This window comes from Dama dama, chromosome 18, assembly GCF_033118175.1.
Source record: "Dama dama isolate Ldn47 chromosome 18, ASM3311817v1, whole genome shotgun sequence".
NCBI lineage: Eukaryota > Metazoa > Chordata > Mammalia > Artiodactyla > Cervidae > Dama > Dama dama.
Genome location: NC_083698.1, coordinates 88421232 through 88447811, shown reverse-complemented (window position 1 = coordinate 88447811; position 26580 = coordinate 88421232). Strand labels below are relative to the sequence as shown.

The 26580-nt window shown below is 55.2% G+C and overlaps 1 protein-coding gene across 1 annotated transcript in view; it reads left to right on the top strand.

Annotated features, from left to right (window-relative positions):
• The first annotated feature begins 6242 nt into the window (after positions 1 to 6242).
• The window catches only part of KCP (kielin cysteine rich BMP regulator), a 37913-nt gene continuing 17575 nt past the window's right edge, over positions 6243 to 26580 (top strand). The window contains exons 1-26 of the mRNA XM_061165748.1: positions 6243 to 6327; positions 9386 to 9552; positions 10074 to 10263; positions 10344 to 10420; positions 11022 to 11097; positions 12828 to 12895; positions 13095 to 13191; positions 13343 to 13425; positions 13630 to 13723; positions 14566 to 14654; positions 18381 to 18474; positions 18590 to 18669; positions 18746 to 18839; positions 19167 to 19252; positions 19327 to 19408; positions 19663 to 19815; positions 19906 to 20009; positions 20087 to 20180; positions 21171 to 21344; positions 21464 to 21546; positions 21705 to 21798; positions 21887 to 22075; positions 22419 to 22589; positions 23307 to 23483; positions 24129 to 24214; positions 24805 to 24898. Of these exons, the coding sequence (XP_061021731.1) occupies positions 6249 to 6327; positions 9386 to 9552; positions 10074 to 10263; positions 10344 to 10420; positions 11022 to 11097; positions 12828 to 12895; positions 13095 to 13191; positions 13343 to 13425; positions 13630 to 13723; positions 14566 to 14654; positions 18381 to 18474; positions 18590 to 18669; positions 18746 to 18839; positions 19167 to 19252; positions 19327 to 19408; positions 19663 to 19815; positions 19906 to 20009; positions 20087 to 20180; positions 21171 to 21344; positions 21464 to 21546; positions 21705 to 21798; positions 21887 to 22075; positions 22419 to 22589; positions 23307 to 23483; positions 24129 to 24214; positions 24805 to 24898 (2875 nt within the window). The 5' untranslated portion in view covers positions 6243 to 6248. The remainder of the gene's footprint in view (positions 6328 to 9385; positions 9553 to 10073; positions 10264 to 10343; positions 10421 to 11021; positions 11098 to 12827; positions 12896 to 13094; positions 13192 to 13342; positions 13426 to 13629; positions 13724 to 14565; positions 14655 to 18380; positions 18475 to 18589; positions 18670 to 18745; positions 18840 to 19166; positions 19253 to 19326; positions 19409 to 19662; positions 19816 to 19905; positions 20010 to 20086; positions 20181 to 21170; positions 21345 to 21463; positions 21547 to 21704; positions 21799 to 21886; positions 22076 to 22418; positions 22590 to 23306; positions 23484 to 24128; positions 24215 to 24804; positions 24899 to 26580) is intronic.

Sequence of the window (26580 nt, the reverse complement as noted above, 5' to 3'; positions counted from 1 at the left end):
AGCCTCATGGGGCTCTTGTATTGGACAGGGCAGATATAGAACATTTCCATCGTCACAGAAAGTTCTATTGGGCTGTGCTGCCCAGAACCACCAGAGGAGGTTTTATGGGATCTTGAGAGCAGGACTATGAGGCACTGAAGAAGAGAAATGGGTGGGAAGAAGAGGAAATTACAGGCAGGAAGCCACACACATTTCCTCTCCTCTTTGCCCCACCCTCTCAGCTTCTTCAAGCCCTAATGATATCCCCAAGGATCATTCTTTGTGAAAAAGAAAGTCAGAAAAGAGATCGGGGAAGTCCCAGTTTCCCCAGTTAGCCCAAGGCTGATTGGCAAGCTCCCTTCCAGGCTGGAGAACCTTGTGGCTTCGAGGTCCCTGTGTGGCGCCTGGAAATATTCTGCCAGTACTACCCACCTCCAGGTGCTGGCTCTGTGGCAAGGTTCAGATAGGCAGTCTGACTGCGCTGGTCTCTCTTTACCAAAAAACAGTAACAGAAAAACACACACACTCGTAAATTCCCAGCAGTTTCCATCCAACAAGGAAGCACTGAGTTCCAACTCTGCTATTAACCTGTGAGCAGTGATGGTCAAGTATGTGGACTGACATTGGTACTTGAGTAGGCATGCTGCAGTTTGGCGTAGTCCCTGAAACACAGTGAGATGGACCCCTGCAGGCATTTTAAGGGGCAGAAGAAGTCCTTTCTGAAAGGGACTGGCGGCCTAGTTATTCTGAATCAGGCGGAGGGGTGGCCAGCTGTGGGATACAGCTGTGGAATTAGAATCAGATCTGTGATAAACATCGCTCAGTCAGTCAGGGTAACCGCCGCCTGGGGTGAACATGATGTTGTGAGTGGGGAGAGAGGGTCCTCGGTAAATAGGGAGATGGAGACAGGAACCACCAAGAGAGGAGCTTCAGGGGTGAGTGGGTGACTTGCAGGGGCAGATGGTGTAGGGGGATGGGATCCTGCATGGCCCGTTCCCTAGCACCACACCTGAACGATACCATGCGTTGCTCACAGGCTTGCACGTGGTCGTGTGGGCCAGGGGATGGGTGTGGAACAACAGACCTTGTTACCATTGGTCACGTTGGGGGGGAGTGATAAGCAAGGAAGGGCTGAAGCAGGTGTCATGATGCACTTTGCCTTTATAACATTGTGCTGGCTTACTTCATTTGTTACAACTGGCGTGGTTTGAAAGGTTGCTGTCTTTTAGTCAATAAGTTGTGTCCAACTCTTTTGCGACTCCCTAGACTATAGCCGCCAGGCTCCTCTGTCCATGGGATTTCCCAGGCAAGAACACTGGAGTAGGTTGCCATTTCCCTTCTCCAGGGGATCTTTCCGAGCCAGGGATCAAACCCGAGTCTCCTGCATTAGCAGGTGGACTATTAGCTCTTTACCACTGAGCCACCAGGGAAGCCCCGGATTTGAAAGGCATTAAGTACAAAATTTAACAATTTTGCTTCTCCTTATCTCCTTCACTCCTTACAGCAACCTTTTGCTTCCAGCCACCAAATCCAGAGGAAAACCAACCTGCTGCTCTTGTCATACAATCTGAAGGAGGGGAGGAACAGAAAGTAACTTATGTTGGTTTCTTTTGTGTACCAGGTGCCACACATGTGTCAGGCACACATCACATGTACATTGCCTCATTGGACTCTCCCAACCTACAGCAGTGGTTATTACTTCCTTTTACAGATGAAGGGGCTTCCAGGTGGCTCAGCGGTAAGAATCTGCCTGCCAATGTAGGATATGCAAGAGACGTGGGTTCAATCCCTGGGTCCAGAACATCCCCTGGAGTAGAAAATGGCAAACCACTCCAGTATTCTTGCCTGGAGAATTCCAAGAACAGCGGAGGCTGGCAGGCTATAGTCCATGGGGTTCCAAAGAGTCAAACACAACTGAACACTCGTATGCACGTATTACATTACAGATGAAAGATTTTGGCTTAGGGAGGTAGAGTATATGTGGTAAGGTTAGCATATAGGCTAAAGGCCCAGGAGAAAAGAGAATTCCCCTCCAAAGGGGTTAGCTAAAGACAACTTTAAGAAGGTCCCTTCTTAAAGACAGGTCTTCTTTAAGACAGGTCTTCTTTAAGACAGGTCTTCTTTAAGACGGGTCTTTAGACATGGTTACAAGAATCACCAGGGATGCTGAAGGCCAGGAACTTGTTAGCAGGGATCCACTGCCACCCTCTGAGCAGATAAGGGGCAGGAATAGTGTGGTGAGCAGGAGGCCAGGAAGAAATAGCCCAACCACTCTCCTCTCCTGCCCTCAGGTCCTGCCTGTGCCTCTCTTTGGCTGACCCAGCAGGAAGACAGAGGGCATGAAAGCCAGCGTGAAGCAGTCTGTAAGGCGTGGAGGGGGAGGATGAATGGAAGAGGTAGAAATGGAGATCACTTAGCACAGACAGTAAGTGGTGGAGCAGGATTTGAACTCAGGACTCACTGACTCTAGACCCGGAGCCCTTCTGCTGCCTTAGTGAGCTACACACGCTACTGTGCCCACAAGCTCCGCCTAGTCCCAAACGCCCCTCCAGATGTGGGGACACCCTGTCAAGTAAGGACTCAAGCCTGGGCCAGAGTTATTCCTTGTTTCTCTAGCCAGAAAGTTCCTGGCTAAAGAAAACAAGAAAGCATTGGTTTTTGGTGAGGATGGTGGCATCTGGTTCCACTAGCTGAGCAGAGAAATATGAACCCTTTATTCCAAGCCTGACATTTGCGTGCACCTAGGGTCCTGTGTTCATGCCCCTCCCTCTGCCAGGGGCCATGTCCCGCATCCCTTGGCCTGGCCCAGGGCGTTCTGCCCATTGCTCTTCCTGATTTGTTCATCCCTGTATTCCTGTATCTGGCTCAATACCTGGCGCCAAGAAGCTATGATCAGTCGTGGTTGAAACTCAACTGCCTCTCCCAAACAACACTCTTTCCTGGGTTTTTATTTCATACAGTGACTTTTCCAGAAGTTTCTGTACCTTCTGTGGCAGACAAAGAACACTTATATTAGCTTTTCAGGTTGGGCTTCAGCAGAAGATGATAATGATGTCAATAAAAATAATAATATGCTTTAGGTGCTTAACATGTGCCGAGTACTTAGAAAGACTTCTACAGGCATTGTCTCATTTGTTGGACACCTCTTCTGCGAATTCTTTCAGTTCAATTCAGTCACTCAGTCATGTCCGACTCTCTGCGATCCCATGGACTGCAACACGCCAGGCTTCCCTGTCCATCGCCAATTCCCAGAGTTTACTCAAACTCATGTCCATTGAGTCAGTGATGCCATCCAACCATCTCATCCTCTGTCGTCCCCTTCTCCTCCTGCCTTCAATCTTTCCCAGCATCAGGGTCTTTTCCAAGGAGTCAGCTCTTCGAATCAGGTGGCCAAAGTATTGGAATTTCAGCTTCAGTATCAGTCCTTCCTATGAATATTCAGGACTGATTTCCTTTAGGATGGGCTGGTTGGATCTCCTTGCAGTCCAAGGGACTTTTAAAGAGTCTTCTCCAACTCACCTGCACCTTAATCGATTCTGTGAAGCACGCAGCTCTGCAAACACACATCCTGGCAGCGTCTCGCTTCAGACCCCAGCTGTTAATCACTCCCATCTTGCTCTGGAACTTCCATGTTGCACGGCGCTGGACACCTCGGGAGCCCACTTGAACACTTGTTCATGCCTAACTGGGAGCAGTGACTGCCCTGCGGGGATAACTCAGGGGAAAAGTGTTTCCTCTTTCCGGCTGAGCTGTTTTCATACAGATGGACCCATGGGATTGGACACACATGCCCAACACAGTGATCAGCTCCTCCACAAGGCGGTCTTGTATCAGCTTTCCATCCTTCCCTCCCCTCATTCCTGCTCCCTGGGATCATATTCCAAAATAAACCTACATGTAAGCCTTTGTCTCAGGCTGTTTTCAGGGAACCCAGGCTAAGACAGCCCTTATAAGAATCACAAGGGAGGTACTATTATTACCCCTACTTCACAGAGGAGGGACCCGGGGCTGAGAAAGGTTTGATAACTTGCCAAAATCATATAACGGATAAGGGTGGGGCCACTGAAACATTTAGGAAGGAAGGCAAGGGTATGAAATGCTCCTCTTTGGGAACAGGAGATTGGATTTACCAGGGATTTTTTTTTTTTTTTAATTTTTGGCCTCATTGCACAGCATGTTGGATCTTTGTTCCCTAACCAGGGATCGAACCTAGGCTCCCTGTAATGGAAGCATGGAGTCCTAACCGCTGGACCACCAGGGAGTCCCCTTACCGGGAAACTGTAATAGAATTTCTGACGGTGTTTAATGTCCATTGAAGTTTGTAAACATGAATTTGAAGTGAATCTAGTCACCCAAGGGCTGGAATGTTCTCCAGCGATACTCAGGTGCTCTGACAGAGGACGGAGGGGCTGGAGTGGGCATGGTGGGAGGGCAAGGGTGTGGGGGTTGGCCAGAGCAGGAAGCAGCTGGGAGCTGGGGTGGCCAGGGGTGGGTGCTTGGGCCCATATGGAGTATGGGCCCTGGGGCCCCAAGGGCCTGGCATTGAATCCAGACTCCATGGTTTACTCCCAGGGTGACTTACCTGACTTCTCAGCTGACTTCACAGCTAACCTGACTTCTCAGATTCCTCATCTGTAAAGTGGGAATAATGGGGTGACCAACATCCCAGAAGAGAAGTGATAAGACCTAATGCCTATGTTCCAGGCCTTTCCAGCCGTTAGCTTGCTAACCCTCACACGCCAATGAGGTGGGTGCCGTTAGAGCCACGGAGAAGAAAAAGTAGCCACTGAAAGTTAAACGACTTGCCTGAGGTCATAGCAGAGAGCATCAGACTCTGGACTGACCTGGAGTCTGCTCTTAGCCTCTCCTCCACCCAGCCTCCTGGGGCCCTGCTTCTGAAAGACATCACTTTGCTTAACCCTGGTGGGAACACAGTTGCCACTGCCTTGTTCCTCTTCCAGCCAGCTGGCCCTGGTGCTCTTCTGCTCCTGGGAGCCTGGCTCCAGGCTTAGCCAGGCCAGGTCTCACTACTGACCCATAGCTGCCCTCCCTGCCCCCTGCTGCCAACTGCTGGGGACCTTTCAGGGGTCCACACTCGGGGTGGGGGGTTGGGTGAGGGGGGAGACACACCTTTCCCTTATGGAGCTTGGCGAGTGGGCTAGAGGGACATTTAGCCCTGTCCTGGGCCGACGGTGGGGAGCTCTGGTTTTCTGACCTTTGTGGCTGGCGGACCAGGGGAGTGGGGAGACTGCTGTGTCGGGATTCGTGGCTCCACCCTCCATGTCCCTGGGGCCGTAAGCTGGGGCCCATCCCCACCTCCCCTGCTTCCCAGCTGCACCGAGGAGTTTCCCAGGCTTGCAGTCCACGTGACCAGCGTCTCTCACTTCCTCCCCTTGGCCCCTCCCCCTGCAGAGCCCAGGGCCTAGCCCGGCCCCCTGCCTGGACACACAACGCCCCCCTCCCCAGGCCAGGCCTGAGCCCAAGATCTGGAAATGGGCTGGGAAAGGAAAGTCTCGGCATTTGGGGCCCAGCCTGGGGCTATCAGGGTGGATGGGGGTGGCGGATAGAGTCCAGGAAAGAAATGCAGAGGTGGAGAGAGGAGGAGGGGGAAACCAAGAGTCCTTGACTTTGGACACCTGGAGCATCACTGCTTGTTTTCATTTGTTTACTGAGCACTTAGTCTGCGCCAGCCACTACCCTACCCTGCATTCCTTATCTCCATAGTCTCGCTTAGTCCTCACTGCAAGTCTATAAAGTAGATATTATGACCAGTTTACAAATAGGGAAACTGAGGCACGAAGTGAGAGGCCTAGGGGCAAGTGGAATTGGCTGAGCCGGGATTTGAACCCAGCTCCATTTGCTTCTCCTATGCACAGGTGAAGAAGGGAACCCCAGGTGGCAGAGTGACCCAAGGGGCAGGGAGACCAGCAGTCCCAGAGCCCGAGAGTGAAGAATTTGTGCGTTTGGTTTTTTTTTTTAGGGCTGGCTCCTGGACCCTATGCAGGAGAAGTCGCCCCCCACTTGCTTCCAGCTTCCGGCCCCCCCCCCCCCAGGCACTCTCCTGCACCTCTGAGCCAGGGCTGGGGTCAGGATGGGGCCTGGGGGCCCCAGGTGGAGGTGCCAGCAGGGAGGCAGGCGCCACAGGCCCGGATGACAGACACCAGAAGCCCTCCCTGAACAAAGGCTGGGTGGGAGGCGGCCTGGTGTGTCCCCACCCCCCCTCCCAGTGCGTGCTGAGCCAAGACCACAGTCAGCAAGGCGGGCCGAGCATGGCCAGGGCCGCGGCCGTCCTGCTGTCCCTCATTCTGCAGCTCACGAGCCGGACACTGGCCCCGGGGACCAGCAGAGGTAAGTTGGGGTGCTGAGGGCTTGGGGGCAGCCAGGTGGGACCTTACCTCTGGCTCAGCCCAGTCTGAGAGAACAGCTGGGCCTGGAGGAGGACTGCCTCCTGGGGCCTTGCCTTGGGGTGTGTTTGCCTCTCCCGCCAGCCTGAGTCCTCCCCGTCGGTGGAGGAGCCAGCGTGGTGGCGGCAGGACCGAGGCTATGGCATGGGTTTCTGGGGTCCCGGAGCAGGAGGGGGCTTCCTGCTCTGGCCTAGGGAGGAATTCCTGCAGGCAGCGGTGGGGGAGAGGCTGCCCTGGAATCTGGGAGTCTGAAGTTAATTATTTGTCTTGAGAACAGGAAAAAAAAGGTCTGCCATGGGAACTGGCTTTGAGTGTCTGTGTCTGGCTTTCCTCCAGAAGGACCGGCAGGAATAGAGGGGTCAGTGTGAGGATTGTGTTGGGTGGGGGGGTGGGGAAGGGAGGGGAGCTGAGGACAGTTCCATTGTGAGCAATCAGGCTTTGCACAACAACCAGGAGCTCTTCTCTGTAGGTCTGTCCAAGTGAAGGACTGGCCGGATCTTCCCTGAGAGTCCCAGAGGACCCCAAGTTCTCCTGACCCCCTGATTGTGTTTGCTTAAGCAGGCCTGGGGGCAGGCAGTGGCCTGAAAGGAGAAATCATGGGGCATGGGGTGCAGAGCTGGGGTGGAGGGTATAAGATACCGGGACCCCACACTTGGCCACCCTTCATGGGGCTGGGGAGGGAGCTAGGTACCACACCAGGACAGGGAGCCATTCCAAGTGACGACACCCTGCCCAAGGTGTGGGTGTCGGCGGGTAGGAGAGTGGGCTGAAAAGATGACGGCACTTGGGAAAGGTCACATTTGGACTTGCTGCTGGGCACCTTCAGATGTGGGATTTAAAGCAACTGTGCCAGGAGGAGAGGAGCAGCTAGAGGCAGGGAGACTTCAGCCTCCAGAGTGGAGACAGAGGGGAGAGGAGCGGAGCTGGGGAGATGGGGTAGGGGGATAACCGGCTGAGACCAGAGACTGATGGGGTTTGGGAGGGGTACCAAGAGGGCAGCTGAGCCCCAGATTTCTAGGTAGTTGGGAGTGGCATCGAGCTTCCCAGGTGGCGCTCATGGTAAAGAACCTGCCTGCCAATGCAGGAGACCTAAGAGATGCAGGTTCAATCCCTGGGTCAGGAAGATCTCCTGGAGGAAGAAATGGCAACCCACTCCAGTGTTCTTGCCTGGAGAATCCCATGGACAGAGGAACCTGGTGGGCTACAATCCATGGAGTCACAAAGTCGGGCACGACCAAAGCAACTTAGCACGTACCACAAGGGTAGCTTTAACCAAGCTAAGGAACTCAGGACAAAGTAGGTTTGGACAAAAGGAGGCAATTTAGGTTTTGGACTAGAATATCCAACCCACTTTGGTGGAGGCAGTCAGGGGGCTGGGGAGTGAGTGATATTGTGCCCTTGCTTCACTGGACTAGTGTTCACCAGAAACCCTTTCAGCCGCCCAGGCCAGCCTCACTAATGAGATGCCTCTGCGGAAGGACTCTTCCCTCTCCCTCCTCCCCTTCCTCCTCCTTCACCCCCCTCCTGCTCCAGACCCTCTGCTGCCCTGCTCACCTCACCCAGAGGAGGGATGATATTTGGGAACCAAGCCTGGAGTCAGACGATCCCCATCCGCATGGTCTTTATTTCCCTGACTGCGGAATAGAGATCAAAGTGAGGCGAAAGTGGCCTTCCCCAGCCTCTCCTAGGACCCAGTGTCATCTAGAACGCAGGATAGGCTGTCTTCATTCTGATGGAGTCTTGAAAGCTAGTAGGGGCCCTGCCAGCCCTTCCCCAAACCCTTCAAGAAATGCAGCTACATCCTGCTTTCTGGAGCCCATCCTGCCCAGTGTGGGCCGCCAGGCCGCTCTGCCACAGGCCTGGAAAAGAGTGGCAAGGCTTGGGCATGGCAGCACGGGGAAGAGATGCCCATCACCGTGCCCAGAAGCGGTGTCCTTTCTGAAGGTGAAACCGAGCAGATGGAGGTGGGGTTTGCTCACAGACCCCAGGTGCCTGAAAGCAGGCCCATCTTTCACTGATCTGTCTCCCTCTCCTGCTGACTGTTCTGACTTGTGGGCCCTCCCAGCATGACATATCAGTTCCCCAAGTCACTCCTGGCCAAGACTCTGGTCTGAATGAGGCTGGATGACCCTGGCACGTCCCCCGTGGTTGGGGACCCCTGCAGAGTCAGAGCAGGCTACAGGGAAACCTGGTCTATATCCTCCCCCAGGCTCCCAGTGAGCTGGGATCCCTGGGGCTTATACCTACCTGAAGTTCTTATTACTGTTGTTCAGTCAGTAAGTTGTGTCTGACTCTTTGATACCCCATGGACTGCAGTACACCAGGCTTCCCTGTCCTTCACTATCTCCCAGAATTTGCTCAAACTCACGTCCATTGAGTCGGTGATGCCATCCAACCATCTCATGCTCTGCCACCCTCTTCTCCTCTTGCTTTCAATCTTTCCCAGCATCAGTGTCTTTTCCAATGAGTCGGCTCTTCTCATCAGGTGGCCAAATTATTGGAGCTTCAGCTTCAGCATCAGTTTTTCCAGTGACTATTCAGGGTTGATTTCCTTTAGGATGGACTGTTTTGATCTCCTTGCTGTCCAAGGGACTCTCAAGAGTTTTCCCAGCCTCACATTTCGAAAACATGGATTTTTCGGTGCTCAGCCTTCTTTATTGTCCAGCTCTCACATCCATACACAGCTACTGGAAAAACCATAACTTTGGCTATACAGACTATTTTTTTAGCAAAGTGATGCCTTTGTTTTTAATACGCTGTCTAGGTTTGTCATAGCTTTACTTGGGAAAACTGGTCTGGGCCACTTTTGTCCACCCAGGGCACCCTCCTCCTCCTCCCATGCTTTCACTCCAGCCCCTCACAGACCATCTCTCCTTCCCAGGACGGTGGGTTTGGCAGGTGGACAAGGGTGGGGTATAGGACGGATATCATTGGGAAGACAAACCCAGGAAGCCTTGCTAGCCCCTCACCCATAGGCCCTCCCTGGATTCTTGTGCCTTCAGGTGGGGCCATCTCCAGGGAGCCCCTTGGTCTTGGTGACGTCCACGACTACCAGTCAGCGGGGCCAGCCCATTCGTCAGCCCCTGCTGGGGCCCCCGAGGAACGGTGGCGCCCCCTGGAGGAGCGGCTGGAAAGGCTGGAGGCTGAAGTCACGGAGCTCAGAGAACAGGTACCATTGAAGGCTGTGGGTGTGCAAGGGGCAGGGCAGGCCTGGTGTAGTGGGAAGAAAGGAGGGAAGGGGAGCCTGTGGGACCCAGAAATGGAGTTTTGTTTTAAATAAACATAGAAAGGCTCTTATCTGAACAGTTAACATCGGTTCTTTCTTACAAGAGAAGGACCTCCAGGTATTTGTCAACCAGATTTTCATGTTCTTTCACTTATTTGGTGAACATTACGGAGTACCTACTTCATATAAGACATCGTCGGGGAAGATTTTTGGATGGATAAAGGTCTTTAACTGTTGGGTAATGGGGACTGGGCCCCCTTTTGTCTAAAGAAGAGGACTGGGGTCCCATGCTTCTCCGGGAGCCCATCCAGACCCCAGGCCATGAGAACTGGCGCTGTCTGAGCGGGATGCTGCCCGGAGGTGGGCGCATCTCTGCTCTTCCTTCTCCTCCTGCCCTGGCTTTCATACCTTGCGGGAGACAGTGGGGGAGGCTGAACCAGTGCCTCCTACCCCCCCTTCCCCAGAACAAGGAACTGCAGGGCAGGGTGATGCAGCTGGAGTCCTGTGAGTGCCACCCGGCTTCCGCCCAGTGTTGGGGGTTGGGCCGGGCCTGGCCCGAGGGGGCTCGTTGGGAGCCCGATGCCTGCACAGCCTGTGTCTGCCAGGACGGGGCTGCAAACTGTGTCCCCAAGCCCGGCCCGCCCCACTGCCACGGTGAGTGCCATCCGCCTGCCCGTGGGCACGACCCTGGGGCCTGGAGATGGCCCTGAGTGAGAGCACCATGTCCTCCCTAGGCTGCAGCCACAATGGTCAGGCCTATGGCAATGGGGAGACCTTCACCCCAGATGCCTGCACCACCTGCCGCTGCCTGGTGAGTTCTCGTGGACCCCCGGGATACCCCACCCCTGTCCCCCTCACCTCACCTGCCTGTCGCTGCAGCTGGTGTGCAAAATGTTTAGAAGAGGGTGTCTACCTGCCCTCCCCCCAAGCCTTGCCTCTGGCAGCCTTCAGTTGATTTGGAATTGTTGTGCTTTCTGGAGCTCAACCCCCACAACACACATAGAGGGGTTCCTGTCCTCCTGTACCCGCTCCTCACCTGTGCACCCTCAGTGTCCCCCACTCATGCGTCTGTCCCTGTCATCTACCTGCCTCTTCTCCCTCACTTGGCTCCACCTTCCTCCAGCCTTCCCTTCTTCACCCCTCCATTGAGGAAGCTCTCGGTTCCCTTCCCAGGATCTCCCCACTCTGGAGATGTGGCTGGTTCTTGAAAGCACTGGTTTCAGAGGGTTGAGAGTGGCAGGAGATGATGGGGCAGGGCGGGGAAGGACGTCCCTTTTCTGCCCTTGGGCCAAAGGTAGCCTGCAGACTCTGAGCCCGCTCAGCCTCTTGCTCCTCCAGTGGGTCCCAGCTTAGGGGGAGGTTTCGGTTCTGGAGGACCACCTTTCAGAGTTCCATCACCTGCTTCCCTACAGGACGGTGCTGTAACTTGCACCCAGAAGCCATGCCCGAGAGGACCCTGCCCAGAGCCAGGAGCATGCTGCCCACACTGTGAGCCTGCTTAGCTTCCTGTCCGCCCCAGCCCCACCTTCCACACTGATTTCAGGGCCCCCAAGCCTGGCCTGCCCCCCGCCATGTGCCCAGCGGGTGCCCTCCCACTTGCTCCGGTTTAGGGAGTTTGGAAGCAAAGTGCAAGTCAGCAAACGCTGCCTCTGGCCTGGGACTGAGCCAAAGGCTCGACATGATCTTCTCCCTTCCCTCCAGGAGTTTCTAATCTAGTGAGAAGATAAATTTATATAGCTAGTGTAATACAAGACTTAAGAGCCAGTGAACAGATTAAGAGGAAGCAGAGAAAGGTAGTAAGTGGCTGGTTGCCAGAGGAGAGGGCAGGAAAGCAGGGAGGGCTCTATGGACAACGGGTCATCCAAGCTGGGTCTTCAAGGGAGAGTGGGGTTTCCTCAGAAAGAGGGTCCTCTGTGCACCAGAATGTGGAGACGTGTGTCACAGCAAATCAGCCTGGGAAAGCCAGTGGGAACAGGCTGCTACAAGCCTTGCAGTTTGGACTTTCTTCTATGGACAATGGGAGCCGTTGAAGGCTGCAGAGCTGGCGTGTGGCATGTTCCAAGAGGCATTTTTGGAATATTCATCTGGTATGGGCTAGATGCAGGAAGACCAGGTAGGGGGTTATGGCATGCCCAGTGGTCTGGGCATGGAGCCAGAGATGACAGTGGGCTACAGAAGGAGGGTTGTTTCTAAGGAACATGGTTGTATCCCATGGAACAGTGGACTTCGAGCTTAGGAGACAAGGAAGGCCGTGGGCCAGTCACGTGAAGAGAGCTGGGTGGAAGTGGAGGCAGTGACTGCTGGGAAGTGTTACTAGCTCATAGGAAGATAAGGTTTCCAGGTTCAGCAAATAAAAACAGGATGCCCTGTTATATTTGAATTTTAGATAAATAATACATATTTTTTTAAGTATGTCTGTTGCAATATTTGAGGTATACTTATACTAAAAAAATTATGTATTGTTCATCTGAAATTCACATTTAACTGGGTGTCCTATGTTTTATCTGACAACCGCACCGCAGGAAGAATGGTAGCTGGTAGTTTGAAAGGTGGGACAGGGGCCCAGGCACTGGTTGAGGTCTGGCAATGTAGCCTGAGAGTCTTGGCCAAGATGAGATGAGGAGTAATGTCCTTGGAGTCACTGGATCTCAGTGAAAAGGGACACACAGACAGACACACACACATGCACGCGCACGTACACACACATAACTTGTAAGATAAATGGTGCCTCGGGGCCATTGCTAGCCCATATGATGTCTTAGAGAGTTGACTCATTTGAAAAGACCCTGATGCTGGAAAAGATTGAAGGCAGAAGGAGAAGGGGATGACAAGAGGATGAGATGGTTGGATGGCATCACCGACTCAATGGACTTGAGTTTGAGTAAACTCCGGGAGCTGGTGATGGACAGGGAGGCCTGGTGTGCTGCAGTCCACGGGGTTGCAAAGAGTTGGACACGACTGAGCGACTGAACTGAACTGAACTGATGATGTCTTTGGTGAAATTAAAAAAAAAAGTCACTCTTCCCTCACTGCTTCCGTGTGTAAAATCATGGACCTACTGATATTAGAGTCAGACACTACACTGCCATCTGCTGAAATGTTGTAGTAAATATACAAATCTGATTCTCACCTGAACAGTGCCCCTTTGATGTGGTGTCCTTGTCTTTTGCCCCACTTCTCTGGGTCCTTTACTTGGGGGCCTGGCCCTGGTTTTGCAGGCTGCCCTGGAGGCCACAGAGATGGGGAAACGTGGCAATTGGAGCGCTGTGTTATCTGCACCTGCCAGGTAAGGGAATCAGAGCCTGGCCCCAGCTACCACCTACGTCCTTGCTGTCCGGCATACCCCAGGCCTGGCAGTCCCAAGCCTGATCTGGGGGCCAGGGAGGGCTGCTGCTGCCACCCTGGCACTGAGCCCTGGAGCTGTCTAGGACTCCACTCGGCTAGGGCAGTGGAGAAGGAAGGAGGGCTCAGAGTCTGTCCCGCAGGCAGGGACAGTGCGGTGCCAGGGGCCCTCATGCTCAGAGCTGAACTGCCTGGAGAGCTACACCCCACCTGGGGAGTGCTGCCCCGTCTGCCGGCCAGGTGACCTGCCCCTCTCCTGCCCACCCTGCCCCACACCCCGGCCTCAGCCCCAGAGGGTTCCGTACCTACTTGGGGTCATGCCTTCCCCTGGGTGATGGCCACCCAGCTTGCTCTCTGCTGACTGGCCTGTCTTTCTGGCAATCCTCCCCAGGCTGTGAGTATGAGGGGCAGCTTTACAAGGAAGGGGCCAACTTCCTGTCCAGCTCCAACCCTTGTCTCCAGTGCTCCTGCCTGGTGAGTCCCCCGCACCTTTGCCCAGGCCCTGCTCCTCCTGGGATGCCCGCGCCTGCCCCGGCCCACACCTGCCACTCTTCAGCCCTTCACATACCTCCCGAGGCCTGGTGCCAGAGAGATCCTCCCTCCAGCCCCGCCCTGTGGCCCAGCCTGCTCTCTCTGGGAGCCAGAGCTGGAGGCAGCACAGCTGTGGGTGTGTTACAGAGGAGCCTGGTTCGCTGCGTGCCCATGAACTGCCCGCCCATCCCCTGCCCCAAGCCAGTCCTGAGGCCTGGGCACTGCTGCCCGACCTGCCAAGGTGAGAGCCCCTGCCCCTTCCCTGGTGGAGCTCCATGCCTGTCAGGGGCTGTTAGGCCATTTTGTCAACCCAGAGCCCACTCTGCAGACCCCTGACCTGGGGGTTCCGTCAGCGGGGGAGCCGTGCCTGACCACACCTGGTCCAAGGTCTGCCCTTGACACTAGTGCTTGTGTGCCTCCGAGGGAGTTACTCCATGCCTCAAGTCCCCCGTTTGTAAGAGGGGGATAATGATACTGTATACCTCAATAAACATTGACTATTACCTGCTTTGTGCAAAAACACCTGGTGGACCCTCGAGGCAGACCACTAGAAGGCGACACTGAGTCACAAGCCAGGATTGCAAAAGTGGGATTAGATTACAGATACCACGGAAACTCAGAGGAAGGAGACCTAGTGGAGACCTAGTCCAACCTGGGCACAGAAGGGAGGGCTTCCTGGGGGTAGTGGGTCCTAACTGAACCTCAGGACTAAAGAGCAGTTCTCTAGGTGAAGGGCAGAGGGCATGCCAGGAAGAGAGGGCAGTTTGGGACTGACCCTGCATGTGAGGTGGGCGGTGTGTTGGTTGGGAAGGTGCAGGCTGGTGGGTGTGGCTTACACTGAGAGGTGGGGAGGGGCCAGATGCAGGTGGGCGTGGCCATGCTGGCCCTGGAAGACCTGGAAAGTCAGGTTAAGGAGCTTGGGCTTGACCCTGCCTGGGGTGCTGGGGAGCTGGGGCGAGGGGTCCAGGCAGAGGCAGGCTCTGGTGGGGTTTAGGCTCTGAAGAGGACCCTCAGAGAGCAAGTGGAGGAGGGAGGGTCTGGCTGAAATTTCCACCAGGCCTCCTCTCTGCCTGTCTCCCCTAGCTCAAGGCTGCACAGAAGATGGTTCTCACTGGGAGCATGGCCAAGAGTGGACCACCCCTGGGGACCCCTGCCGGATCTGCCAGTGCCTGGTGAGTCCCCATGCTGCTCCTGTGTTGCCCCCACCACTCCCTGACCCCAGGTCACCCAGATTCATCCCTTCACTCCACTGAACACACCCCAGAAGGCACCATAAGGGAAAAGAGATGGAGGAGACCTAATTCTGGAGGCCTGAGGGTGGGGAAGGGGTCGCTCCCCGTATGTCCAGTTCCAAGCACAGTAGGTGGGCGGCATGTTTGTGAACCCAAACCAAGGCGCTTCAGGTTACAGGAGGAGTGAGGCTGGGCAGGCAGGATGTGACGAGGGCACAAGCTCCAGGGAGGGAGAAACACAGGTCACCTGAGACGTCCGGAGCTCTGCTATCTGAGCAGGAGCCACTCCATGTGGACACTGAGCCCCTGAAATGTGACCGTCCTGTTTGAAACGTGCTTTAAGGGTAGACTATGCACTGGATTTCAAAGATATATTACGAGAGGAAGGAACATAAAATGTCTTATTAACACTTCACGTTAATTACATGTTGAAATAACTTTTTGGATATATTGGTTTGAGAGGAATATAATGTTAACATTTAGTTCCATCTGATTCTTTTTCTTTTTGAATTTTGACTACCAGGGAATTTTAAATGACATATGTGGTTTGTGTTATATTTCTATTGGGCAGCTCAGATCTAGAAAAACTTTGGGGTGGGGTGGTATTTACTTAGATCTGAATCAGTGAGTAAGATTTGAGCAGGGAGGAATGGGAGGACACTCCAGGTGCTATAGACTGACTATCTGTGTGCCCCCTTAAATTCATATGTTGAAATTCTAACCCCTAAATGATGGTATTAGGAGGTGGGGCCTTTGGGCGGTGATTAGGTCTAGAGGGTAGAGCCCTCATGAATGGGATTTTGTAGTTGTTCAGTTGCTCAGTTGTGTCTGACTCTCTGCGACCCCGTGGACCGCAGCACACCAGGCCTCCCTGTCCATCACCATATCCCAGAGCTTGCTCTAACTCATGTCCATCGAGTCGATGACGCCATCCAACCATTTTGTCCACTGTCATCCCCTTCTTCTCCTGTCTTCAATCTTTCCCAACATCAGGGTCTTTTCTAAACAGTCGGCTCTTCACATCAGGTGGCCAAAGTATTGGAGTTTCAGCTTCAGCATCAGTCCTTCCAATGAATATTCAGGACTGATTTTCTTTAGGATGGACTGGTTTGATCTCCTTGCAGTCCAAGAGACTCTCAAGAGTCTTCTCCAACACCACAGCTCAAAAGCATCAGTTCTTTGGCATTCAGCCTTCTTTATGGTCCAACTCTCACATTCATACATGACTACTGGAAAAACCATAGCTTTGACTAGACGGACTTTTGTTGGCAAAGTAATGAATGGAATTAGTGCCTTTATATAAAAAAAAAAAAAGACCCAAGAGGGATTTCCCTGGTGATCCTGTGGTTGAGACTCCACACTTCCACTGCATGGGGCACAGGTTTGATCCCTGGTTGGGGAACTAAGATTGTGTGTGCCACGGAGCACAGCAAGTGCAGCCAAAAATTTAAAAAAAAAGACCCCGGAGAGCTCTCTTGCCCCTTTCACCATGTGGGGGACACAAGCAAGAAGACAGCCCTCTATGAAGCAGGACTGGGAATATGCCCTGGAGGAGGGCGTGGCAACCCACTCCAGTATTCTTGCCTGGAGAAGCCCATGGACAGAGGAGCCTGATAAAAGCTACAGTCCGTAGCATCTCTAAGAGTTGTACATGACTGAAGCGACTTAGCAGGCACTCGTGCTTGAAGCAGGAAGGCCTCTCACCAGACACTGGAACTCCTAGCACCTTTATTTTTAACTCCCTGGCCTCCCAAACAGTGAGAACTAAAATTTTTGTTGTTTATAAGCCACCCAGACTACAGGATTTTTATTACAGTAGCACGAATGGACTAAGACACCAGACATAGGGAAGAGGTAGGGCAAAGCCTGGGGGAGAAAGGCAGGGACACGAAGGCCTAACATCCAGGCAGGGTGCACGCCAAGGAGGGCTGTGATTCAGAGGGCTGAAGCCAGGGCCACAGAGCTTCCTGACAGCTCACCAAGGACGAAGGACTCCACTGTGAAGGCCAGAGTGCACCCACCCCTTGTTACCGTGTGCTTCCCCTCTTTGTTCACACTGACACCCCACATCCCCACCCCACCTGTGAGAGAGTCACTGGCTGCCCAGGTAGCAAGCCCAGGTATAGATGTGAACTCCAGGGACTGGGTCTGTCTGGGAAAGACCATGGGGAGTCGTAGCAGCTAAGAGTTTATTAAGTGTCAGCTTCCAGAGGTGGATGCCACACCACACATCTATCTTATCCCCATTCAAGGATATGAGGCAGGACTATTATTGTCTCTTTAAAAAATTTTTTTATTTTATTAATAAAAAGTTCCTCATTGGAGCTAATTGCTTTACAACGTTGTGTTGGTTTCTGTCGTACGACAAAGTGAATCAGCTATCAGTTCAGTCACTCAGTCGTGTCCTACTCTTTGCGACCCCATGGGCTACAGCACACCAGGCTTTCCTGTCCATCATCAACTCCTGGAGCTTACTCATGTCCATCGAGTCGGTCATGCCATCCAAAATCTCATCCTCTGTCATCCTCTTCTCCTCCTGCCTTCAATCTTTCCCAGCATCAGGGTCTTTTCCAATTAGTCAGTTCTTCCCATCAGGTGGCCAAAGTATTGGAGGTTCAGCTTCAGCATCAGTCCTTTCAATGAATATTCAAGACTGATTTCCTTTAGGATGGACTGGTTGGATCTTCTTGCAGTCCAAGGGGCTCTCAAGAGTCTTTTCCAACACCACAGCTCAAAAGCATTGATTCTTCAGGGCTCAACTTTCTTTATGGTCCAACTCTCACATCCATACATGACCACTGGAAAAACCATAACTTTGACTAGACTAGAATCAGTGATACATATACACATATCGCCTGCCTTTTGAGCCTCTTTCCCACCCCTCAGCCCCACCCCACCCCCCTAGGTCATCACAGAGCACCGAGCTGAGCTCCCTGCACTGTTGCAGCAGCTTCCCACCAGCTAGCTATTTACACGTGGTAGTGTATACATCTCAGCGCTACTCTCCCAGCTCATGCCGTCCTCCCCTCCCCCGCCCCGTGCTGTAGGTCCATTCTCTATGTCTGCGTCTCTATTCCTGCAGATAGGATCATTCTCTGTTTTTCCAGATGAGTAAACGGAGTCACAGATAACTTTAGGTGACACACCAGGTTATCCATCCGTATTTGTTTTTAGGGCTGCGGTAACAAAGTGCCACAAACAGAATAGCTTAAACAACAGAAATTGGTCCTCTCATGGTTCTGGAGGCAGAAGTCCAAGATCGAGGTGCTGGCAGGGTTGGTTCTGACTGAGAACTGTCAGGGAGACTGTTCCAGGCCCCTCTCCAGCTCTGGCTGGCAATCCTTGGCATCCCGTGGCTTCTGCCTTCGTCTCCACATGCTGTTTTCCCTGTGTGTGTCTGTGTCCAAATTTCCCCTTTTTAAGAGAACACCAGTCATTGGATCAGGGGCCACCCCCTTCCAGTCTCACCTCATCTTATGTGATTACATCTGCTACGACTCTATTTCCAAATAAGATCACATTCTGAGGGGGTTAGGACTGCAACATAAGAATATGAAGGGGGATACAATTTGCTCATAACAACATCTGGTAAATGGATAGCTGGGACTCGAAGGCTGTTTCCGCTACCTGGCTGCACTCTGATGGCCCCTTCCTCTGCCCCCACAGGAGGGCCACATCCAGTGCCGCCAGCGAGAATGTGCCAGTCTCTGCCCATACCCTGCCCGGCCCCTCCCGGGCACCTGCTGCCCTGTGTGTGATGGTGAGTCAGCAGGTGGTAGGGGGATCAGAAAGCGGATCATGGGCTTCCTGAGAAGACCAGGACACTGACTGGCATGCGGCCCTGAGGAGGGTCTGAGGCACCGTCTTCCCAACAGGCTGTTTCCTAAACAGGCGGGACTACCGCAGTGGGGAGCCTGTGGGCTCTGGGGACCCCTGCTCACACTGCCGTTGTGCCGTGAGTGTGGCTGCCCGGCAGGGAGGGCCTGGCATCTGGGCCTGCCTCTTGCATGCTGACCAGGCCCTGTTGGCAGAACGGGAGTGTCCAGTGTGAGCCTCCGCCCTGCCCACCGACGCCCTGCAGACACCCAGGCAGGACCCCGGGGGAGTGCTGCCCTGTCTGTGACAGTGAGTGAGGGCTCCGGTCACCAGGGGGAGGGCTAGCCGCTGCCCCAGGAGAGGCTCTGGGTCTGGAGGTGGGGGTGGTTGCCTCCACTGAACCTACAGAAGCCCCCTTGAACCAACCTAAGCTCTGTCACCACGGGTGAGGGACAAGCTCTCCCCTTGCCTCATGGCATGTTGGGCACCTGGGGGCCGGCGGAGGCTGGCAGGCAGGGCTTCCTGGAGAACACGTGTGACTGTCCTTATCAGATGCGGGGTGGAGGCCTCGGGTGTGGTGAGGCTTCCCCATCAGCCCCCAGCCCTGTCCCCCTGCCCCTCTGGCATCCTGTCCAGGCTGTGAGTACCAGGGGCACCAGTATCAGAACCAGGAGACCTTCCAGCTCCAAGAGAGTGGCCGCTGTGTCCGCTGCGCCTGCCAGGTAGGCAGTCCTGCTGTCTCACATCCCAGGTCTGTCTTGTCCCCTGAGGGCCTCTCACCCAGCCTCCCTCCTAGGCTGGCGAGGTCTCCTGTGAGGAGCGCGAGTGCCCAGGCACGCCTTGCACCCTGCCTGACTCTGGCCCCCGGCTCTGCTCAGGTGTGTGTGCTGGGGGATGGGGGCGGACAACCATGAAAGGGTGCTGCTTGCAGTGGCCAGGAGTGTTCCTTCACAGTAGGTGGGGGGCGCATCCCTAAGTCCACCAGCCCTTCCAGAGTGGGTTCAGAGGCTGCTGTGGGGATGGCGAAGCTCGGGTCCTGGGAAGGGTCCTGGGTGGTCTGGGAAGGACAGGGATGGATGGAGGTGCCTGGGTTGCCATGGTGACAGCCATTCCCCACCTCACACCGCTGTAGTCTGCGTGCTTGATGGAGAGGAGTTTGCTGAGGGTGTCCAGTGGGAGCCTGATGGCCAGCCCTGCACGACCTGCTCCTGTCAAGCTGGGGTGCCTGTGTGTGGGACTTTGCTCTGCTCCCCAGCCCCCTGCCAGCACCCCACCCAGCCCCCGGGTGAGTGCCCTGCCCCGAGCTAGCTTTCTCCCCCGTGCCTTGACCAGTTCACCTTGATGGGTAGGACTCTGACCCACCTGCCCTGCCCAGGTGCCTGCTGCCCCAGCTGTGAGGGCTGCACTTACCACGGCCAAGTGTACGCCAACGGGCAGAACTTCACAGACGCAGACCCTTGCCGCACCTGCCGCTGCGAGGTACCTCCCCAGGCTTGCCGCTGCCCGGCTCAGCCCCTCCCGGGACCCACCACCATTGCCCTCTCACCTGCTCCCAGGACGGGACCGTGACGTGCTCCTTGGTCAACTGCCCTCCCACAACCTGTGCCAGGCCTCAGAGTGGACCCGGCCAGTGCTGCCCCACGTGCCCAGGTATGTACTTACTGCTCCTGTGTGGCTCGGGAGGCCCTTGACTCTAACACTCCATGGCCCCTGGGGCCCTTAGTGAAAGTGAAAGTCGCTCAGTCGTGTCCAGCTCTTTGCTACTCCATGGACTCTACAGTCCATGGAATTCCCCAGGCCAGAATACTGGAGTGGGTAGCCTTTCCCTTCTCCAGGAGATCTTCCCAACCCAAGGATTGAACCCAGGTCTCCAGTACTGCAGACAGATTCTTTACCAGCTAAGCCGCAAGGGAAGCCCAAGAATACTGCAGTGGGTAACCTATCCCTTCTCTAGGGGATCTTCCCAACCCAGAAATCAAACCAGGGTCTCCTGCATTGCAGGCAGATTCTTTACCAACTGAGCTATCAGGGAAGTCCCCCCTGGGGCCTAACCCTAACTTTAAACAGCAATGGCCTTCTGAATTGTTTTCAGTCTGACATAGCTTGGAACTCTCTGGAACTCAGAGGGTGTGGGTGGGAGACACGGTAGACATCTGTTTGTCTCTTCGTGTTACTATACCCACCCTTCTCTCCCATCTTATTCTTCCTCTTCCACTGCCCACACACCTGGATCCCCCCGTGTATCTACCTGTACAAGACTGATTCAGATGACAAGTGTTCAAGTTTTCTATACCTTAGGCTGGGAGCTGGGATGTGATGTGCCCTGATCCCTGCCCACATGGAGAGTGTGTAGGGTGAGAATCACAAATACAGGCAGGCATGTGCACAAGCCCTTCAGCTCTTCACCCTCAGAGGCACACACATCTGCCTGCAGGTAAAGAGACTACACACATACACACACAGGTCTGTGCTCAGAGAGATACCCTTGCGTGTGTACTCAGCCGCTCCTCCTCCTCTCCCTCCATGCGGACAGCTTCCAAGTGGCACTTCCACAGTGGCTCTGGACTCAAGGCGGGAGGGGCTGTCGGCCTGCTCCTTGCACTGTGCCCCCATCCTGCCCACCCCCACCCCACTGTGCAGACTGCGTCCTGGAGAAACAGGTGTTTGTGGACGGTGAGCGCTTCTCACACCCCCGAGACCCGTGCCAGGAATGCCAGTGCCAGGAAGGCCATGCCCACTGCCAACCCCGGGTCTGCCCCCGGACCGCCTGTGCCCACCCGCTTCCTGGTGTCTGTTGCCAGAGCAACTGCAATGGTGAGGCGAGCAGGATGGGGGGTGGTCTCCGTGATGGCTTGGCCTCTAGGGCTGGGGAAGGTGGCGTGCCCTGGAGGGAGAAAGGCCCCTCCTAGGCCTCTAGCTGCCCCCTCCTCCAGGTTGTGCCTTTGGAGGGAAAGAGTACCCCAATGGGGCTGACTTCCCCCACCCCTCTGACCCCTGCCGGCTGTGTCACTGTCTGGTGAGTCTGGTGTGGATGGGAGGAGGAGTCCGGGGAGGGAGGGCGGGGCTTGGGGAGACCAGGAGAGGTCAGCCGAGGTCAGCCAAGGTCAGGGTGGGAAGGCGTGGGGTCTCCTCCACCTCCTATGGCTAACTTGCCCTGGCCTGGTCCATCTGCAGGGAGGCAATGTGCTGTGCCTGGCGCGCCGCTGCCCGCCCCTGTCCTGCCCAGAGCCGGTCCTGCTGCCTGGAGAGTGCTGCCCACAGTGCCCAGGTAGGAGCTGCACCCCTCGCTACCTCTCTGGGGTGGATCCCCTCCGCAGCCTGTCCCCAGCCCCGCTGATGGAGGCTCTCCCCTGCAGCCACCCCCTCCGGCTGCCCTCGGCCGGGGGGCTTGGTCCCTGCCCGCCACCAGGAGCACTTCTCCCCGCCCGATGACCCCTGCCGCCGCTGCCTCTGCCTGGACGGCTCGGTGACCTGCCAGCGACTGCCCTGCCCGCCCGCGCCCTGCAGCCACCCGCGCCAGGGGCCCTGCTGCCCCTCCTGTGATGGTAATGCCCTGGCTGTCCCCCTCCCTACCCTGTCCCCCCTTCTTCTAATTCCACCCCCCTTCTTGGTGCCCCTCTTCCTCCACATCCCTCTTTGTCTCCAGGAGGGCGCCACCTCCTCTCCCCACTTCCTCCTGGCCCGCCCCTCCCACGTCGGGGTTCTCACTAAGAAAGTGGGGAAACAGTGCCCACCTGATCCACAGGGCCTGGGAGGTAATGCGCCTGGTACTCAGCAGGATGGAGGGTGGTCTCTGGGATGGCTAGGCCTTTAGGGCTGGGAGGGCAGCATGCCCTGGTAATGCACCTGGTACTCCACGAGCCCCCAGCCCCTCGCCTGTGCCCCTAGGCTGCCTGTACCAGGGGAAGGAGTTCGCCAGTGGGGAGCGCTTCCCTTCGCCCACTGCCGGCTGTCACGTCTGCCTCTGCTGGGAGGGCAGCGTCAGCTGTGAGCCCAGGGCTTGTGCACCTGCACAGTGCCCCTTCCCTGCCCAGGATGACTGCTGCCCTGCCTGTGACGGTGAGGGGCAGGGACTGAGGGGTGGGCTGGGAGGGCGGGGTCAAAGTCTTCTTGATTGCCCAGCGTGCGCGCGAAGTCGCTTCAGTCGTGTCCGACTCTTTGTGACCCCATGGATTGTAGCCTGCCAGGCTTCTCTGTCCATGGGGTTTTCCAGGCAAGAATACTGGAGTGGGTTGCCATTTCCTTCTCCAGGGGATCTTCCCAACCCAGAGGTCAAACCCAGGTCTCCTGCATTGCAGGCAGATTCTTTACCATCTGAGCCACGAGGGAAGCCCCTTTACTGCCCTCCGTTCAGTCACTCAGTCGTGTCCAACTCTTTGTGACCCCATGGACTGCAGCACACCAGACTTGCCTGTCCGTCACCAACTCCCAGAGCTTTCTCAAACTCATGTCCATTGAGTCGGTGATGCCATCCAATTTATTGCCCTAGTGTGGGTCAAATATATTTATTATTATAAGAAAAAAAGCCCTGGGCTAAATTCTAGGTGGATTTTCGCTATAGACTGGACAGGGGGCTTCTTTGCAGATCAAAGGGGAGAAAGTCTGTCCTTTGGCCAGTTCATCCATCCCACTGTGGCTCCCTACTGCCGGCACTGAGCCCTGCCCTTTGCCACCAGGTCTTTGAGCCCTTGAGCTCAGGCCAGGTCCAAGCTTAGATGACCGGTCTCCTGTCTGATTTCTGCTCCTCCACCTTGGCCTCCCTGTCCTCTCTTGAAGGCTGTGAGTATCTGGGGGAGTCCTACCTGAGCGGCCAGGAGTTCCCGGATCCCCATGAGCCCTGCAACCTGTGTACCTGCCTTGGAGGCTTCGTGACCTGCGGCCGCCGGCCCTGTGAGCCCCTGGGCTGCAGCCACCCACTCACCCAAGCTGGGCACTGCTGCCCAACCTGCCAGGGTAGACCTGCCCTCCCACTGCCCCTGTCAGTGGGTCTGGTCACTGTCACCCTCCCCTGAGATGGCCTCACGGCAAGCCCACACCTGGGATTCTCCTCTGGTTTCTCACCCCATACTCAGCCTCCTCTGGGTCTCTGCTGGCACCTCACACTGCCTGCTGAACTCACCAAATAAGCAGAAGGTCTGTGTGGCCATATCTTCGCATCCTTCGGTTGTCTCCCTGCCTTCCTCAAACACGTCACGAGGCTTGAAGCCGTTCAGTGACTCCCACAGCCCTTGAGTCGCCTAACACGCCCAGCACCTTCCTTCCCTCCTGGCTTCCTTCGTCCACCCTCCCGAGCCCAGCCCACCTCTCACCTTCATTTTCAGGTGCCCCTCCCTCACATCCTCCTCCCACCCGGTCTGTGGTCTGTGATCTCACCCTTAGTTCCCCCCTGCTTCACGCACACAAGTCTCTCCACTGTGGTCTGGCCGAAGTCTTTCCTCTCATCCCTCCCCTTCCCAGCCACTCACCTCTCCCTTTCTGACTGTTAGCTAAGCTTTGGTAGAGGACCCAAGGCCCGGTGTGTGTGTGTGCGTGTGTGGGTGGGTGGGTGGAGGGCTCCACTGACTGCAGCCCCTTCCACTGCATTCCCGTTTCTGCCAGGATGCCTCTATCATGGGGTCACTGCTGCCCCTGGAGAGACCCTTCCTGACCCACTAGACCCCACCTGCTCGCTCTGCACCTGCCAGGTGAGGTGGCCCTCTGGGGGCTTGGAACCCTTCATCCCTTGATCCTCCTTTCTGGCCAGAAAAAAGGTTGTTCCTCCTCCCGGGCTATACTCTGCCTGTGACATCCACTGGGGCCAGGACTGGGTTCAGGTCTCCCAGGGCCAGGGGCAGGGGTCAGTACGGGTACCGCCACGGGGGGCCGTGTGCAGCCCTGTTTGAGGGTGTGATGACACGGGAGTCGGGATGTGGCCAGGCGGCCTCTCTCCCCCAGGAAGGTTCCATGCGCTGCTGGAAGAAGCCGTGTCCTCCGGCTCTCTGCCCTCGTCCCTCTGCAGGACGCTGCTTCTGCCCCACTTGCCACAGTGAGCGCACACGCCTGCCCCCGTGCTCTTCTCTGCCCCTCCTCCCTCCCTCTCTGCCAGGCCTGAGCTGGGATGGCCCCGCAGCCTCACCCAGGGACCGTGTAGCCCACAGGCTGCCTCTCTCTGGGCCAGGAGGAGTTTGAGGGGCCCGCAGGCAGCTGTGAGCGGTGTCGCTGTGAGGTGTGGCAGGGAGGTGGCCGAGGGGCTGGGGGCGGCGGGAGCAGGTCACTGAGCATGCCTCTCCCGCAGGCCGGCCAGGTCAGCTGTGTGCGGCAGCCCTGCCCGCCCCTGTCCTGCCCGCTCCAGGTCATGGAGCAGGGGAGCTGCTGTCCTCGCTGCAGAGGTACGCCTGGTCGATGGGGAGATGCCCCCTTGTGTCCGTCGCTGGGTCCCGTGTCCCTCCATCTGCCCCACCTCCCTCCCCTCAGCTCTCCTCCAGCCTTCCCACCTCCCTGTCCACCCATCTGGCCTTCCCACACCTCAGGCCTTGAGCTCTCACCGTGCCCACCTTCATCTCTTCCTTCCTGTTCCTGCCCCTGGCCTGCCCAGCCCATTTCTCCTTCTAGACTACTCTTACTGGAATCTCCTCAAAGCTATCCTGTTCCTAACCACACACCATTCATATTGGTTCAGTTCAGTTCAGTTCAGTCGCTCAGTCATGTCTGACTCTTTGCGACCCCAGGGGCTGCAACACGCCAGGCTTCCCTGTCCATCACCAACTCCCAGAGTTTACTCAGACTCATGTCCATCGAGTCAGTCATGCCGTCCAACCATCTCATCCTCCGTCATCCCCTTCTCCTCCCGCCTTCAATCTCTCCCAACATCGGGGTCTTTTCCAATAAGTCAGTTCTTCCAATCAGGTGGCCAAAGTATTAGAGTTTCAGCTTCAGCATCAGTCCTTCCAATGAATATTCAGGATTGATTTCCAGGCTGTCACTGTTTCCATTGTTTCCCCATCTATTTGCCATGAAGTGATGGGACCAGATGCCATGATCTTAGTTTTCTGAATGCTGAGTTTTAAGCCAACTTTTTCACTCTCCTTTTTCACTTTCATCAAGAGGCTCTTTAGTTCTTCTTCACTTTCTGCCATAAGTGTGGGGTCATCTGCATATCTGAGGTTGTTGATATTTCTCCCGGCAATCTTGATTCCAGCTTGTGCTTCATCCAGTCCAGCATTTCTCATGATGTACTCTGCATATAAGTTAAATAAGCAGGGTGACAATATACAGCCTTGATGTACTCCTTTCCAATTTGGAACCAGTCTGTTGTTCCATGTCAAGTTCTAACTGTTGTTTCTTGACCTGCATACAGATTTCTCAGGAGGCAGGTCAGGTGGTCTGGTATTCCCATCTCTTTAAGAATTTTCCACGGTTTGTTGTGATCCACACAGTCAAACACTGTGGTTCATAATGGTAATTTCGATAGTTAACATTTATTGAGTATATACCATGTGCCGCACCCTGAGCTAGGCACTTTATACACACCATCTCATCAGGTAGGTATTATGATTAATTATTCCCATTTTACAGGTGAGAAAACTGAGGTACAGAGTTAACATAACTTACCTGTGGTCACTTAGCCGGTAGGTGGCAGAGTCAAGATCTGTATCTAGGCCACCTGGTTCTAGAATAGGGGTCTTTTTTTAGCCTATGAAGAAGACCCTCACCCCATACACTGCCCCAAATGGTATAAGAACCATGAACATCTCCTTGCCCTGGGAGGTAGGCAGGACAGATGAAATCTCCATTTAATGGGTGAGGAAACTGAGGCTTGGAGAGATGGAGTTACCTCGGGCACATGGTTAGTGATGGAACCTTTCATTCATCCCGTGCATGCCTGCTAAGTTGCTTCAGTTGTGTCCAACTCTTTGCAACCCCATGGATTGTAGCCTGCGAGGCTCCTCTGTCCATGGGATTTTCCAGGCAAAGATACTGGAGTGGGTTGCCATTTCCTCCTCCAAGACATCTTCCAGACCCAGGGATCCAAGCCGTGTCTCTTGTGTCTCCTGCACTGGCAAGCGGGTTC